This window comes from Hetaerina americana, unplaced genomic scaffold (assembly GCF_022747635.1).
Source record: "Hetaerina americana unplaced genomic scaffold, ioHetAmer1.1.p SCAF_11, whole genome shotgun sequence".
NCBI lineage: Eukaryota > Metazoa > Arthropoda > Insecta > Odonata > Calopterygidae > Hetaerina > Hetaerina americana.
This window is the reverse complement of record NW_027286181.1, coordinates 30,479,975-30,498,204: the sequence shown is the minus strand read 5'-3', so window position 1 is coordinate 30,498,204 and position 18,230 is coordinate 30,479,975. Positions and strand designations below refer to the sequence as shown.

At 39.0% G+C, this 18,230-nt stretch overlaps 1 protein-coding gene across 4 annotated transcripts in view; it reads right to left on the bottom strand.

Annotated features, from left to right (window-relative positions):
• The window catches only part of LOC139700992 (ATP-binding cassette sub-family C member 4-like), a 133,079-nt gene that overhangs the window by 15,182 nt on the left and 99,667 nt on the right, over window positions 1-18,230 (bottom strand). For all 4 annotated transcript variants that reach the window (XM_071599541.1, XM_071599542.1, XM_071599544.1 and 1 more), the window contains 10 exons: window positions 17,423-17,622; window positions 14,733-14,916; window positions 12,856-12,999; window positions 11,221-11,432; window positions 3,860-4,206; window positions 2,189-2,268; window positions 1,737-1,887; window positions 1,540-1,646; window positions 1,327-1,450; window positions 1,059-1,229 (listed from right to left, as the gene is read on the bottom strand). In XM_071599541.1, the coding sequence (XP_071455642.1) occupies window positions 1,059-1,229; window positions 1,327-1,450; window positions 1,540-1,646; window positions 1,737-1,887; window positions 2,189-2,268; window positions 3,860-4,206; window positions 11,221-11,432; window positions 12,856-12,999; window positions 14,733-14,916; window positions 17,423-17,622 (1,720 nt within the window). The remainder of the gene's footprint in view (window positions 1-1,058; window positions 1,230-1,326; window positions 1,451-1,539; window positions 1,647-1,736; window positions 1,888-2,188; window positions 2,269-3,859; window positions 4,207-11,220; window positions 11,433-12,855; window positions 13,000-14,732; window positions 14,917-17,422; window positions 17,623-18,230) is intronic.

The window sequence follows — 18,230 nt, the reverse complement described above, 5'->3', positions numbered from 1 at the left end:
CAAATAGTTTCAGGAGAGAAATGTAGGCAATGTGGGGTCAAGCACTGCAATGGAGAAGCCTTAAGTCCTAGCTCAACATCTGTCTTTGCCTGTTCTGAATTGTCCATCTGATTTTTTTAAGTGACTTGAAATAAATGACAGCATATTTGAGGTCTTAGGAGCCATGACGTCCACCAACAAAACCATTTTGTTCCCAAAACACAGTTGTCATGACTTTGTGGACAGACTGTGTTTGTTTGAATTTTCGTAACTTGGGGAAGATGAATGTCACCACTCATGTGATTGCTGTTTGGTCTCAGGTATCAAGTAGAACATCTAGGTTTCATTACCAATGAGAAGGTGAGATATGAGGTCCGATGCTTCCACAATAACATGGCTGTGAGCTGGTATGACTAGGGCATACCAAAACTGACCCAGCACATACAAAAATACATCGACTGAATTGGCAACTCAGTATTAAATAGCAGAATGATTAAATTTTAAAATAATGCATAAATTATTGAAAATAAACGTTTATTTCTATATGAAAAAATGGAGATTTTACTATTGGGATTACCCTAAATTAAACACTTTTTCATGAACAACCACATGTCTCCGTGAGTGTTTAAGATAAGATAATTTTACCTACCGCAGTAAAATAATTTAAGATAATGTTAAATTAAAAAGCTCACAACATATTATTGCCCCAATAACAGATGGCCAAGCAATACATTTGTTTACTCCATGCATTACCAACAATAACTCAGCCTTTTTTGCAATGAGCCCATTGGAAGCCCCCAAAGACTGATATAAGGTCTGGTCTGATATAACTTATATGAGTTGGAACAAAATTCACAAGATAATAGGATGTAAGGAGAATTTCATGAGCCTAATAATTTGGAGCTAAAATTCAGCCACAAAAGAAATCACAAATTTTCTGACGTGACTGGAGGAATGCCAATAGGAATTAGACACAGAATTGTATTCATTCAGTAGGATATAACAAGGATGGACTCATAAAGACATCAAGGAGAGCATGCACTGACTATTTTTTTTAAAGCTGAATGGTGATTAAATACCTGCAGGTGATTCCAATGGAGGTTCTGGTTCCACATTTGTAAACTCAAGAACTCTCTCTACTGATGTCATCTGATTCTCCATTTCAGCCGACTGACGCATCCCCCACTGAAACATTCCTGTTAACCCAATGGACTGGGTGATAGCCAAACCAACATTGCCACCAAATTTTTCTAAGAAAAACCAAGGAGTTCAAATGTTACTCAAATTACTTGAATAATTCCAGGATCACCATAGTAAATATTAAAAAAAAATATAAAAATTAATTACCTCCTCCTATGACAAGGAAACTCAAGGTCACTAGAGTAATATAAATAAAACAGACAAAATCCAACCAGAATCCAAAGGCCCTACTTGTGGTGATGAACATGTACCAAGCCGAAGAATGCAGGTCCTATGAAAAGAATGAGAGCAATATAAAAAATTGATAATCATCAAATCTTGACTGAAAGCTTTACAGGTTTATTAGCTGAATGCACATACCTGATGATTATCAAATTGGTGGATGAGAATCTCCTGTGCTTTGAATGCCCTGATGGTGGTCAAACCCTGAAGTGATGCATTCAGATGGGAAAATACAGGACTCCGCGCTGAAATGATATGATGAGGATCACATTACCTTTTTTTTTTACATATTTTCCAGGCTTCACCAAATAATGACTTGTTCACACTTTACTTACTTATTCCTTCTAACCTCTTAACACTCCTAGAAGTTGTTATGTAAATCACTCGAAAGATGAAAAAGATTACCCCAATTACAGCAGTTGGAAGGAGAAGCCAAAAGTTAACGATAGCCACAACCACTATTATACCAATCAATGCCAGTCCAATCTAAAAGAGAAAATTAAAAACAGCAAAATGAGATATTTTACACCCAAATAACCTAGTTGTTTGAATGGCAACTTAAATAATTATTATCTTGGCCAATGAAGAATGTAATTGCTATTGCTTCAACACAATCACAATGTTCTTATCCTAAAACGAATACATTCCCAATCCAATTTCTCCAATATGGATTCAGCAATGCATTAAATTTATTGGAAAAACAATGAGCCAAGACGTGAAAATAATTATGTACTCGGGAAAGAAGCAAAAAAGTACTGGAAATCTTAACTAAATGTCTTTTTCATACCTGCACAGCATCTGTCATAGCCAAAGGAAGTAGTTCATCAACTGATCCCATGTCCTTTGAAAACCTATTTAGGATTCTTCCTAAAGAAATTAACATGGGAAACAAATTAAAAATTGAAATACTAAATACAGTGATCACTTGATGGCAAACACACTATAACCTACAAAAGAGAACGTTTAACGTTAGCATTTAGGGATGTTCATTTCAAATTTTGCAGATAGCTGCAAGCTATCCTGTGCACCGCTGAATATTTAATAAATCAAATCATATGGCATAATCTCAGCATTTAGAAAAAAGCTAGGGTAGGTCTTCACATAGTGCTTAACAACATGATAGCCGATGGTACCCAAATGTCCCATTATAATGCTTATGTTTCATCGATTAAACTTTCTCCCAACTTATTACTTTTATTATTTATTTAAAATGACTTTCACTTGAATATCTTTGCTGCTGAAGAAAAAACCTGGTTTGCATTATGATAAAATTCTAACTTCCAATGTACTGTGGGTATGTAATAAATTCATTACTAATATTATTATTGCTTTTTATTTTCCCAGAGATCATCATTCAAAAATATCAGGTCGGTCGTGTATGTACATGATATAAGGCACCTCAAAAAGGAGTAAAGACACAGGCTCAATAAAAATAAAAAAAAATGGTGCTCACAGTTACATATTATTGGACAAATACCTATGAAAATTGAATGTAACATGCACATGAAATATCAATTTAGAAAAATCATTGATCATCAATATGAACTAGACTATGACCATTGCTATAAACTAAGAGAGTGACCTTACTGATCAAGATATTGTTGAGATATTCGTCAACCGAGTATAACATATTACATTGTAGATATCGTTTTAATTTATGCCCGAATGCTGTAGATTACTTAGTATCCTTCATACTTTTGGGTCGTTTGTTATATAATCTGATGATGATGTAAATGTTTTAATCATACATGATATCATACAACCCTTTCGCTGTGGTTCATTTGGTGGGAACCTACTCATTTCAGTAGGTGATATTTGAGGGTATTCTGTTCCTATAACCTTTATCTTTCTTGATTTCAAATCCATATAAATAACAATAAATCAACCTAGATATCACTGTTTTAATTCACAGTTAAGTTTTATTAATTAAATTTAGAAAACATAACTTTTGATAAAATTTCCAAGTATGGTAATCTTTGAAGCATCCATCAAAACACAATGCTTTCTCACAGTCATGACACCATTATCTTGTGTCTCTTCGTCCACTTTTCCTGTGCTTAGTGTTTATAAAAATATCAGTTTTTGTGAGAGTATCATTTGAACAATAAACTTGATTCACTAGGTGTGGGTGGGAGGGTATAGAAAAGAGAAATGAAGGAAGTTCGACCACAGTTTGACCGCAGGGAGAAGAAAAATATAAATTCACAGCAGCCTAACATGCAAATGCACTAGATAACCCATCATTCAATATGTCCCGGGACTCACTGAGCTGGATATTAAGACGCCAACATTTGTTTCACAAAATTCATTTTTAATTCATTGCTCAATAAGCCCCGGGACTTATTGAACGATGGGTTACATTCATAGCAATGAGAGGGTTATAGAACGTGAGAGTGTTTTCCTAAAACAGCAAATGAATTAGCTATAAGAATAATAAAAAAGAAAGTGAATAAATTACCTGAGGGATTGGTGTTGAAAAATCGCATTGTAGCCCTTGTGATGGATGAGAACATTCTATCATGAAGTCTTGTGGATGCCTTCATGCAAGTATGGAAGAACGCAAGTGAACGTGCCATGGAAATGAGGATGCAAGCAAGCACAAGGGATGAATATATATAAATGCAAACATCTGTGGTGAAAATTTTATATATAGGGGTCCCACCCAATAATGGAATCTCTGTAGTATATATTTCAGTAGAATTTTCCTCAGATGTAGCATTGCCTACTGACAGCATGTATGAAGATGTAACACCATCCATTGCATTTGACTGCTCTTCGAGCCACCTAAGCTCTTCCATATTTGTCCTGCAATTGAAAAATATTAATCATTAATTATCTTTTGATTAATAAAGGGGAACATATACCTTCCTGTGGATTTTCACAATTTAATTAATGACCAACAATGCAAATATGCAAAACCTTGTCTCATTTAGGATACCAAGAAATAATTATAAAGATTGATTTTGATTACTAGGGTATACATAGCCCATCAATCGAGTTTTTAAATTAAAGAGGGGAAGAGGGAAACATTGAAACTGAAGAAAGGAGTCTCAAGAAATAATAATAGCGTAATAAGAGCCTGGGAATGAATGATTGAGGGTTTACACCATTACATAAGGTTAGAATAGAAAAGATTGGAAAGAAAAATTTACGGTTATTAAGCATTGGGGGTCTTTCTTCTTCTTTACTGTATAATTTCCAATGGCACCAAGTCATCTAAACCCTATCTTTTGTCTTCAAATAGGAGATATTCAGCACTAAAGCATAGAGAAGGTTACTATGAAAAATGTCTCATCATTTGGAAAAAAGTAATGTCATTTAAAAAAATCAAAGCAAATGAGCACATGACATGTCATTTAACAAAATACACAATCATTTCTGATCAAGAACTAATTTGACATTGAACGCTCCTACGATTTGCACCAATGTTCTGTCTTCTGAACTTTGAAGACAAAGAACTCCTAGTTTGGAACCCTAGTAAAAACCATGGTTATCAACATGAAAGGATGGTTTAAAAGGTGAGGATATGTCTCACTGTATATTAAGCCCAATAGCATGTGCAATACGCATGTTAACAGGGAAGGTTAATCCTCCCATTTATACTTCACTTCTGACCAAACCTGTGAGTATATCACTAAACTCTGCAATCAATGGGTATCAAGTGCAACTACATTAATCATCATTTCTCCACAACAACTCATCTGCTCCTTAGCTCAAATAACATAGCATGTGGAATTCAATGACAATGGAGTCCTTATCACTCATAATGAATGAATGAATTGATGCACTGATTTCCTTATTTATCCCTTGCTCTTGCAGATCCTAATAAACCCCTTCCACAGCTCACATCCTTCCTCTCTGTAACCATATGCAAAGCTGGAGGCCTAAATACGAGTACAATTAGGAAACATATGTATGTTTACTCATTTTTAAAACTGAAACAAATGAGATTTCAAGATAATAAAAGAAACAGTTGAAATTCACAGTTGATAAAAAATTACAACGACTTTTTTGCATATGATAATTTTGCATAATGATAATTTTGCATCATTGAAAGCTTACTCGAGGTAATTGCTGAATATTTATTAAAAAAATATATTGCTCAACTTCTCGCTATTTTGAATCTTCCAAAAGAGAATCTGGGAGCTAAAGAATTATCATGTTTGTATATCATAACCTTCTATGCATGAGTACGATATTTTCTGGCCCATAAGACCAGTGCATAACACATATCCTGACCCATACAGCTCATAAGACACACTGATTTTTCATGCCAGAATTTACGAAGAATACTTGTCCAGCAGAAAAGATCAAATTATTTTTATGCTAACACTGTTGCTTACTATTGACTCAAAACACATACATTATTGACATTTGTAATAACAACAACCATTTTCTATGCTGGATTCAGGAATAAATACTTACTATAAGTATTTCTCTGGTGAATCAGCTGGCACTTATAGGTTTAAAATTATACCTTTATAAGGTCGGGGGGGGGGGGGGGGGGGGGCTTTAGATGTTGGTTAATGGTAGAGCACATTTTGAAGTAAAAAAAAGGCCATCTTACGGGCCAGGAAATGTGGTAAATGATTTTTACATCCATTAAAGAAGGTGTTAAAGAAAATGTTGGACTGAAAAGACTTAAAATATAATAATTATTAGATGCAAAAGGAGATGATTATAAATAGTCATGGCCACTATTGATACAAAACTGGCATGCACTGTATGAATAGGACAGAGTGAAAGAAGTATGCCAGGGCATGTCAGGATTGGACACATTGGTAAAAGGTAGTTAGTTCACAAAAATTTGCAAAAATAGGGCTTTATTTTTTACTTTGTTTATCCAAAAAGGAAACAACAAGAGGGTATGTGGCGGTCACCACATTTCATCTATCAACTAGTCTTCCCAGTCTTCCCACCAGAGGACAGCACTAGAGAGCGTAGACGAAGGCGCATAAACCAATTAGCTGGCAGTCCGCAGCAAGAGCTATCGCGACAAGCAGCAACTTGTACCGTCCGCACCTACGGACATTCTGTAACTGAGCAGCGTGTTAATAAACGTTCCGCAGTGTTCTTTCAGTAGCTGTTTTCTCTTATTTTTGTAGTCGCTTCCACTTCCCCCTTCGGACGCGACAAGTGGTGACCCCGACGTGATCGTCCCTGCTCAGTTTTCCCTTTTTGTTCTCGTGGGGCCACGTGGTCCGGTGACGCTGCGTTGGTGTTTGTGTGATCGCGGTACATTATGGCCAGCGAACCGGCAAATGCGGACCTTAATCGCGTGTCCATCCGTGTGCCGCCCTTTTGGGTGGAGAAACCCAGTTTGTGGTTTTCTCAGTTGGAGAGCCAGTTCGCGCTAAGCGGTATAACTCAAGACTCGACCAAGTTTTACCATGTCGTCGGCGTATTAGAAAATCACTACGCCCAGGAGGTAGAAGATATCATCACAAATCCCCCTAGCGAAGGAAAATACGAGCGGCTAAAATCCGAGTTAATCCGACGCCTCTCCACATCCACCGAACACAAACTTAGGCGGCTGCTGGAGCATGAAGAAATCGGCGATCGGAAGCCAAGCCAATTCCTACGTCACCTCCGAAATTTGGCCGGTTCATCCGTAAACGAGGAATTCCTGCGTTCGCTATGGCTAAATCGCCTGCCAACGAATATGCAGGCCATCCTGACGGCTCACGATGGCATCGATTTAGACGGATTGTCGGTGCTCGCCGATAAGATCGGCGAGGTATGGCTCCGGTCACAGGTAGCCAACATGGCGGTAGGCGTCCCTAACATGGCGGCAAGCGCACCCAGCACAACGGCAGCCGTATCCAACATGGCGACCAGCGCATCTGACGACAGAATCGACACCCTGATGAAGCGCGTCGACGATTTGACGCGCCTGGTGGCTGCCCTGTCCGTCAATCGCGACACTAGGTGGAGTCGCTCACGCTCACGGAGCCGAAAACAAAGCCAGTCCCGTGGGTCCTCATTCGGATGGAAGAAGAGACGTTTGCTGGTACCACCGTCGGTTTGGCGCCGATGCCCGGAAGTGCACGACTCCGTGCTCCTATGCGTCGGAAAACCCCTAGGGCAGTCGGTGACGGCGGCCTCCGACGGTAGTCCCAAACCATGCCGCTTGTACGTGACAGACCGAAACACCAAGGTGCGGTTTTTGGTAGACACTGGGTCCGATTTGTGTGTTTTTCCTAGAGACAAAGTGAAAGGGCCCCGCTCCAAGACTGATTACAAGCTGTTTGCTGCGAACAGCAGTATTATTTGTACGTATGGTTGGATGACCTTTAGCCTTAACCTCGGCCTCCGTCGCGATTTTTCGTGGCGTTTCGTTGTCGCGGACGTGTCACAACCTATCATTGGGGCGGACTTTCTAAAATTCTACGGGTTATTGGTGGACATGCGTAACCAGAGATTGGTTGATGGACTCACTACCATTTCAGTCCCCGGGAGTTACGCCCAACCTTCTCCCGATCAAGTGAAATCTGTGAGCGGTCATTCTCGTTACCACGAATTGCTTGCTAACTTCCCAGAAATCACGAGACCCGCAGGCGTCCCTCATAGCGTTGAACATGCTACAATGCATTATATTCGCACCACACCAGGTCAGCCCGTTTCGTGTAAGTCACGTCGTTTGGCACCAGACAGGCTCGCCCTCGCGAAACGCGAATTCGAGGCAATGCTCAAATTAGGGATTGTGCGTCGGTCCGAAAGCAGCTGGTCGTCCGCTCTCCATCTGGTCCCAAAGAAAACCGGCGAGTGGCGGCCCTGCGGGGACTACAGAGCCCTCAATGCCCGCACCTTAACTGATAAATATCCGGTGCCCCACATACAGGATTTTGCGCACGCCTTATTCGGCAAATCGGTGTTTTCCAGGCTAGATCTTGTGCGTGCCTATCACCAAATTCCGATATATCCTGAAGATATCCCCAAGACTGCCCTCATAACGCCCTTCGGGTTATTCGAGTTTCCGTTCATGTCTTTCGGACTCCGCAACGCGGCACAGACATTTCAAAGGTTCATGGACGAAGTACTCAGAGGGTTGGACTTTTGTTATTGTTACATCGATGACATATTAGTGGCTTCCTCGTCAGATGAGGAGCACGTGCAACACCTGAGGGAGATATTTGGCAGGTTTTCTCGGTACGGCCTATTGATTAACTCTGCGAAATGCGTGTTCGGTGCACCTAAAGTGGATTTTTTAGGATACTCTGTCACGGCGGACGGTATCCGGCCTCTCGAAGAGAAAGTGAGTGCCGTAAACAATTTTCCTGAACCTAAAACTGTGAAGGATCTGCGCCAGTTTTTAGGCATGTTAAATTTTTACCGGCGATTCATCCCCAATGCCGCCACTCTTCAGGCTCCACTCCACAGTGCCCTCACGGGGCAGATAAAGAGCAACCAACCTATCAACTGGACGGCGGAGAGGCGACAGGCATTCAACAACTGTAAAGACAGCCTCGCGAAAGCTGCCCTTCTAGCCCATCCCAACCCCGACGCTCCTTTCGCCCTCGTCGTAGACGCGTCAGATATTTCACTCGGTGCAGCCTTACAGCAGAAATACGGGCAAGAGTGGCAGCCGCTTGCCTTTTACACAACTAAATTGACACCAACTGAACGAAATTACAGCGCGTACGACCGTGAACTCCTTGCCGTGTACAAAGCCATTAAGTATTTCCGCCACATGGTGGAGGGGAGATCATTCACGGTCTATACCGATCACAAGCCTTTAACGTTTGCCCTGCAAAAGAAGGCTGATCAGTGCTCCCCTCGACAATTTCGTCATTTAGACTTTATCTCCCAATTCACCACGGACATTCGTCATGTCTCCGGAGTGGAAAATGTGGTCGCCGACGCTCTCAGCAGAGTGACAGCAATTAGTGCCTCCATTGACTATGAGGCACTGGCAGCCTCCCAAACGTGTGATGAAGAAATGCAGCAGTTCTTGACACCCGACTCCCCTTTGTGTCTTAAAAAGTTAAAGGTCCCCGGTGGAAACGTGGAAGTATATTGCGACACTTCATCCACCACGGTACGACCATACCTAACAGCCCCATTCCGCAAAGGTGCGTTTAACATGCTACATTCCCTTGCCCACCCTGGCATCCGAACCTCTGTCAAGCTGGTTGCCGAGCATTTCGTGTGGCCCTCCCTACGTAAAGATTGCCGCAATTGGGCCCGATCCTGCTTGGAATGCCAAAAGTGCAAAATTCATCGCCACGTCCATTCACCTGTCGGGAGTTTCCCTCTTCCCACAGGACGGTTCCATCATATCCATGTGGACATCATCGGTCCCCTGCCCCACTCCAACGGTTTCCGCTACTGTTTAACGATCGTTGACCGATTCACACGATGGCCAGAGGTATTTCCCATCCCAGATATTTCAGCGGAGGTCGTGGTAAGGACGCTGGTTTCTGGATGGTTTGCCCGATTCGGAGTTCCGCAGAAAATAACCACTGACCGTGGTTCGCAGTTCACCTCCTCTCTATTTCAGGACTTAACAAAGACTTCCGGTGCAGAACACCTACGAACAACAGCCTACCATCCTGCTGCTAATGGTTTGGTGGAACGTATGCACCGCCATTTAAAGGCAGCCATTATGTGCCATACCGATCAAAGCTGGTCAGATGTCCTCCCATGGGTACTACTTGGCATTCGATCAGCATGGAGAGAGGACCTGAAGGCCACCCCTGCCATGATGGTGTATGGAGAACCATTACGCCTGCCTGGAGAGTTCTTCTCACCCCAAACGAATCCTCCTATTGCTGAGACCCACTTCGCCGCACAGCTGAGAGGTCATATGCAGCAATTACACCCTCTTCCCATCACCCGTCACGGAGAGAAGGCCGTTTTTCAGCACCGTGATTTGGCCTCCTCATCCCAAGTGTTTGTGCGCCACGAGGCGACCAAGCGTGCACTCCAGCCACCATATGATGGGCCTTTCGAAGTGGTAAATAGGACGGAAAAATATTTCACCCTTCGAGTCAATGGGAAGGAGTCAACGGTATCTATTGATAGACTTAAGCCAGCCTTCTTTTTGAAAGATGACAGCCATCAAGATAGGATGACTACTACGTCCAGTCCCTCCGAATCCCAAGAGGCTGAAGAGCAGCCCAGAACAACTATGCCCCCAGCAGTGAGCACCCGAAGTGGCCGCCGGGTCCAGTTCCCACGGAATCTGAGGGATTTTGCTTTGTAAATTGTTTTTTTTACTTGTTTTTCCCTTCTTTCCATCTCCTTTTGGCAAGGCTTAACCACTGCAAGGGGAGTGATGTGGCGGTCACCACATTTCATCTATCAACTAGTCTTCCCAGTCTTCCCACCAGAGGACAGCACTAGAGAGCGGGCGGTCACCACATTTCATCTATCAACTAGTCTTCCCAGTCTTCCCACCAGAGGACAGCACTAGAGAGCGTAGACGAAGGCGCATAAACCAATTAGCTGGCAGTCCGCAGCAAGAGCTATCGCGACAAGCAGCAACTTGTACCGTCCGCACCTACGGACATTCTGTAACTGAGCAGCGTGTTAATAAACGTTCCGCAGTGTTCTTTCAGTAGCTGTTTTCTCTTATTTTTGTAGTCGCTTCCACTTCCCCCTTCGGACGCGACAGGTAAAATGTCTAAGAGATAAAATGGTCATTTCACCATTATACTTAGATCAAAATACATATGCACTTTTTTTAATTTAAACTAAGTTAATACTGTAAATATGAGCATAAATGTATAATTATTGCTGTGCTGATTCAATCAACTTTTAAGACAGTGGCCCATCAAAGCAATGTATCAGAAACTACTATCAAAGAAAAATTCTCACCAAAAGGTTACCCAGAAGTCACACCCACTCGCCAACAATTGGGCCAAAATGAATAAGGCAAACACAAATGTTATCACACAGCCATTTCCTCCAGCGGAAAAATATTTCTTGTAGACTGTAGAGTCAACTGATCCTGTTGTTCGAATTTCACCTACTACCTGCTGCTCATTATCTTGATCTCCCTCTATTGACTCTGATCGGGACTTTAAGCTCTGTAAAAAACGTAAGATAAAGGCAAATCAGAGATTTAAAAAAAATCATAACCCCAGAAAATCAACAGCCAAAAGTGATTGCAGGTTATTAAGAGTAAAATCAGACTTTGAGGATCAGTGTATAAAACTCAAATCAATTTAGTTAAAAAGTTAATATTTCATTCTTCTTAACTTTTTGCTTTTTATATTTTTTGAACATCATGCATTTTATTAAAGTAGTAGTTTATATGGGAGGCAACTGACAGCTGAGATCATTTGGGCCATTAGGGATGGACAGGAAAGGATGAAGGGTGGAGAGAAACCTGGTATCGGCATTAGCCTACTCTCAATGAAAGGCACCATGGGGTTTGCAGCTTAACGTCCCATCCGATGGACGGCATACTCACTCAAAGTGCTCTCCAAAAAGCACCTCAAGTAGGGATTGGGATACCACTGAAAAGTATCTGCCTGTGGAATTTTTTTCTGGACACTGCGCGGATAGCCAGTACATTAGCCACAGCACCATTGCAATCCCGGCATTTTATTAAATGAACCGATGTGTTAAAAGTTAATACATCAGGCAAAAGGGGAAGTTTATTAGGATGATTTGTCCTTCTAGCATAATGTCTACGAGACTTTAATGCAACAACAAGATATGAATAATTTCTTTTGTTAGTACCAATGCAAGACATAAGTAAACAGAACAAGTAGACTGACTTCAACGTGGCACTTTTGCTTTACTTAGATAAATGTAACTGGACATTAACTTTGAATTAATGATTCAGTTTTTCTTTTAAAAATATAATGCAGACATTTTTGGCATGAGTTTTCATGATAGTAAAACTGTGTCTTTTGAATTTATTTGAGAATTAACTTCAAAGTTGATTCTGATTTAATTTGACTGATATAACGGTATCAGGATTAAGAGGCAAGAACTCCACATGGCACAAATCAATACACTTTCTGGTTGACCATTGTATGTGTATGATATTTTTATAAAAATATAGTACTTTGGGTAGGCAGTGTGAAATCTTGCCCTGAGATATGAATTTTTCATGCTAAAATGCATCACCCATTAAAACCAACCTTTGGACTAATTACTGTGATCTCATCAGGATGGATGGCCAAGTAACAATTTTTTTACAGTCTTGAAAAATTAAAATTTATACATCATTTCAACAAAATATTTAACATAAAATGAAACACTTGTGCAAGTATTTTAACACCCAGATTTTAGCTTTTCCGTCCAAATGGCATTATTTTTCATCAAGTCAAAGTCAACCTTCTTGAAAGAAAACCTAGACATATAAAAACAATTTTCTCTGGTTTTGCGAGAGTTGTTGCACTATGTTCTACTGCAATAAAATGGAAACCTTATTTGATTTTACCAAATGTGGTGACAAGATGCAAATGCATGCAACAGCAAAGGTGACCAAGCACAAACCTGAATAGAACTATGCCTACTACCTATAGATGCTTTATCATCATCTATAGTGTCATTGTCTTCTTCTTCACTGGCTAGCAGCTTGACAAAATCCAAGCCAGATGACTGCAATTCATCAAAGGTGCCATTGGCTACCGCACATCCCTAAAATTAAGAAGATAATAAGAAGAGGAGATTACCAGATGCCCATAACCCATGAGAAAAGTTAACATATGTTGGGATGGATGAACTTGACATAAACAAGATATTCACCATTAACCACAGGAAGTTTCTGTGCATTAGTCTATGGTTTAGAGCTAATTTTATTACTATTATTAGATAGTCTACCATTTGAAGTAGGTTTTGGATGGACACAGACTGAGCATGCCTACATTTTTAAGCCTAGCCTAACAAGACACAACCTGATGTCCCACACTGCAATAAACTCCTCTTCAATTCCACATACTTCCTTCCTCCCTTCATTTCATCCAACATGCCTTGCATCCTTTTCTCCCTTTTCCTAACTTGTCTCATGTTCTACCCTCAAACACAGTCTTCAACGTTCCATCACCAATCAAAATTCTCTTTGTCAAGCTTTCCTGCCTCCTCATTTTTTGGGAACTGAATAATTTCCATAATTTGACCTCCACCATTACTTTAGTAACACCTCTGCAACTGTGCAGAACTGGTAAACCATTCCTGTTTCATGAAACAGTTTCTGGCATCACTTGGTGGAAATTCTTCATATTGAAATTAAATTTAAAATACTTCGCCTTTCCACATAAAACACTTTTATTACGACCTAGGTTTCTGACGATGTTATACCATAACGAAACCTAGGTCGTAATAAAAGTGTTTTATGTGGAAAGGCAAAGTATTTTAAATTTAATTTCAACATTCCAGTATCATTAAAATCATATACCCATTTACTTTAATAATTTTTCAGTTTGGTTAAAGTTAGTGTATAACAGAGAATATTTATTAGAAGGCATGACTCACTCCTTCTCCATCAATAGAAGCCTGATTTATGAGGGAGCGAAATTTATAATATTATTGAATAGGCACATGAAAATAAAACCAACACATATACTCTTCAACATTTTTCCCCTTGAACAGTAAAACTCCTGATGCAATCCTATTTGGAGGAGACTTAAATTTTAACAAATTAAAAAAATTTAGTAAATAAATACCAATAGGATGAAAATTAAAATTGCAAAATAAATAATACCTTGGCAATTACTAAAAAGATGATTAAGTTTATGGGAAGTTTGGATGAAAAAATATGCCAAAAAGGTATCCTGTTTTTTTTATAGAGGGAAAATTGAAGAGGAATAATAAGTAATATAAAAATGGCCACTAAAAATATAATTAATTGGTCAGTGAATATTTCCAACATCAATAAATGCATTACTAATTACAAATACCATCGATTGTCAATCGATGATTGACAACAATTCAATGGTTTCTGGCTAAACTTTGAGGAAGTTCAGTAACAAAATAAAGAACAGTGGAAAAATACATTGTATTCTTCGTTCCATTGATAACAATGATTTATATGGTATGTAATGGCCAATATGTTACCTTACATGCATATGTGTTTAAATTCTGCAGTTGGCATTTGTTGACAACTGGCTGAATGTAATGAAACCATAAAAACTATCTTTTAATTTTGCTACACAAATTGTAATTTGAATGAACCCACAATCTACATGAATGGCAAGGTAATATGACATGGCGGCTAATGCCTTGATTACTCAAATGAAAATTTAACAAAATTATTAATTATATATACATATTGCTCACTATTTCAGATGATAAAAACATATTGACATATAAAATTGAAGAAAAAAATACCTCAGGATTATTCCACGATTTTCTAATGGAATTAAAAAACTCACATTGTCCATGATGACAATTGAATCTGCCGGTTTCAGATACTGAAGCTGGTGTGTGACCAATATGCATGTCTTGGAGGCCAAAAAATTTGATATGCAGTCTTCAAACAAGTGCTTTCCCACATGCGTATCCACAGCAGATAAAGGATCATCAAGCAAATAAATATCAGCATTTTTGTACACAGCTCTGCAAAGTATAAGTTTATTTTAATCATCCCAGCAATCAAAATTCATAATAACATAGATCTACAAATATTTTCCATTAATCAGTCATAATTCAGACCCTAAACACTTAGTAGAATTATAATCTTATGAAACTTAACAGTTATACGCTTTTGGCCAAATGTCTCCTGTTATCCAATAATCTCCTTGGACCAAAGCCTGGTTTCTGACACAAGCCCTTGTGTGTTAAAGATATCAGGGAGCTGTTCCTATTTTTCTTCAAGGTTGCTCCCATATCTGAACTAGAATGGCACCAGGCGGTGTGTAAGTGACAAATATTTTGTGTGATAGCCTGCTCATCTGACAAAATATGAGGTGAGTACATCATATAAACCCATGTGCCACACAATTCTATTTTTCCAAGATTTCACCCGGGTGAAGAAGAGGGTGCAGGTCTAACTTGAGTTCCAGTCATGGGGATGGATGACTCCTTGGCATACCCTCAAGTACAGCAAGAGATCCTAGAGGGGAATACACCACTACCTGCTTGCTTGCTTGTTGCCCAAGACCGATAGGTACTACCTAATACCTTTTCACCTATGTGCCGTGTCTTCTTCAAACATATTTACATGTTTTTCAGCAAATATATTGGCAAGTTTTGAATTCACTTCCAAATTATTTGCTTTAGTTTGGTACAATACCTGATATGAACAGGCACAAAAATTTTTGTGATTTTAAATTAAGTATAAAAACTAAATCAGACTATTTCAAAAACATAATGATACGGAATAAATAAGAAATCACAAAACAGGATGATGCGGTACGATGTGCTGGGATCTTGCATTAGGAATTAAAGGAGGAACACTGATATATTTCCGAGTATTAATCAGAAAAGAAGAACTTTTAGGGGAAATTCTTTCAGTTTCATTGAACACTAGCTAGGTGAGTACACAAAAAATAAGAGATGACAATTTGGTGGGAATTGGAATGGTACAATGGCTAATGTTCTGGCTTCCCACCCAAAGGGCCCAGGTTCGAATCCTGGAGGTGGCAGATCTTTTTTAGTGGTATGCCAATCCCTACTTGAAGTGCTTTGTGGAGAGCACTTTAACTGAGTACGTCGTCCGTCAGATTGGACGTCAAAGCTGTGGAGCTTTTGGTGCCTTCCTTCATGAGTAGGCTAATGTCGATGCCGAGTTTCTCTCCACCATTGCTCCATTCCCACCCTTCACTAATGGTGCAAATGACCTCAGTTGTAGGTTGCCTCCCCTGTATCTACTAATACTACTACTCGACAATTTGGTAATGCAATGCGTAGAGATAATGGTTATGACTAGACATGTCATTCACTGAGGCACTGATTTTGCTATTCCTTAACTGGCTTATTTTGATGCTGAACAAGTGATTAATGAACATTGACTCTGAAAATTCTGTTTGTTAACACATGTTAAAATGACAGCTTTAACTTCCATAAAAAGTTATCAATTCTGCCAATTTTCAAGTCTTTCCGATTTTTCCCTTTGTTTCAATGCTTAAAAAATGGGCAGGCATTTTATATGAGTCCTCATGGATTTATATGGTTTATTGCAAAGTATTTCAATAAAAGCACTTTTTCTATGTTATTATATGCTTCATTACTCATGACAGATAATTTCTAGATTGGAAATCCTTTTCTTTATCGTATATCCTATAAAAAACCAATTAACAGCTATGGCTTTAGTACTTCAGGATGCTTTGTGTATTCCTCTATTAAAGCTTCAGAAGAATATAAAGTAACACACAGGAATAAACTATAAGAATTATGGTGCAAAGTTACTACTGATCGCAAGAATTATTTTTGCATTTAGTGGTTAAATGTGATTTGCAATAGTTGGATGCTTAATTGTGTCAAATATCACTAGAATTAGAAAATTTACTTTTATGAGCATAAAGTAATTGCTATTAAAATGAGTCCATTCATTAGCATACAGTTTTCCTATCATTGTGATTTTAAAATTAGAACATTATCATTAGAAGCACATATATTAAGAAACTCTACATTTCTTCTTAGAATATCCAAAAAGGCATCATTTTTCAATATTTTTGTCAGCTTGATTGAAGCTGTGAGTGCCCAAAGGTCTACCCAGATATGAATCCAAATCCTGCTGCCAGTAGCTGAATGCACTACCAACTAGGCTAAGGTGCCCCTTACTCCAGTTAAGCCTTCATAATCATCTTTTGACTCATACTATGTATTATACGTTCTAATCATTATTGGTATCATTTTCACACATGGATATGTAATATTAATTTCTTAAACTTCTAAATGCTTAATATTTTACAGCTAATTACATAAATATCTACTTGTTTTACTAAAATTGTACAATTTGAGGAGACAAATGTGATACTTTTCTTATTATGAAAGGCATAATCAGAATTATGGGGACCTGTGGGAATACACTTTACTAATTTACCAAGAAGTGTAACATCTCCTATTAGTCAATTACCACTTATCATTAACACCCCAAGATCTCACAGAACATGGGTCTTACCTGGCTAAGTTAACACGAGCCCTCTGTCCACCACTCAAAGACACACCCCTCTCACCAACTACTGTTTGATCGCCATGAGGCAATTCTTCAAAGTCCCGCTTCAAGGCGCACACTCTAATTACTTGATTGTAACGAGCCTTATTGTATTCTTCTCCAAAGAGAATATTTTGACGCACTGACCCCGCAAACATCCAAGGTTCCTGTAATTCAGAAAAAAATGATAGCTGGAGGAATTCATAGATTCAAAATATAAATAAATAATATAATTAGAAAACTTGTGCTCAAGTATTAAAACAAATTACTTTTTTCATTAATCCAGTAACATCAAAAGATTTTCCAGTTTCCATTAGACAGTCAAAGGAAAGTGTTAGAATTTAATGTTATCAGTTATTTTGCAATTTTCTGTTATTTTCATGTGGTCAACCAAAATGATGCTGGAGTTTACCTTGTACTTGTAGGCACCACTGAAGATATATTGATTGATCAACATCTAGTTGATGATAATTGATTTAAAGCAATAGTAAAAAAAATAGGCATCTATCATTAAAAGTAAATTATTTAATTTTACCATGCTTTGTAACCTGATAAAAAACTTCAGCTAAAAAATTTATTAATACATGCATGTGTGTGTCCACTGAAATACATGAGGCTATGCCACTTAAACAGGTGGCATCTTTGTAGAAACAAAAAGAGTTTTCGGTTCTATGCATAAAACAGACAAATGACTACAGTTGGAAGAAATATTGGATCTGTAAATGCCAATGGGAATGGGGAGAGAGTGAGAGGGTATTTCAATATATGAAGAAAA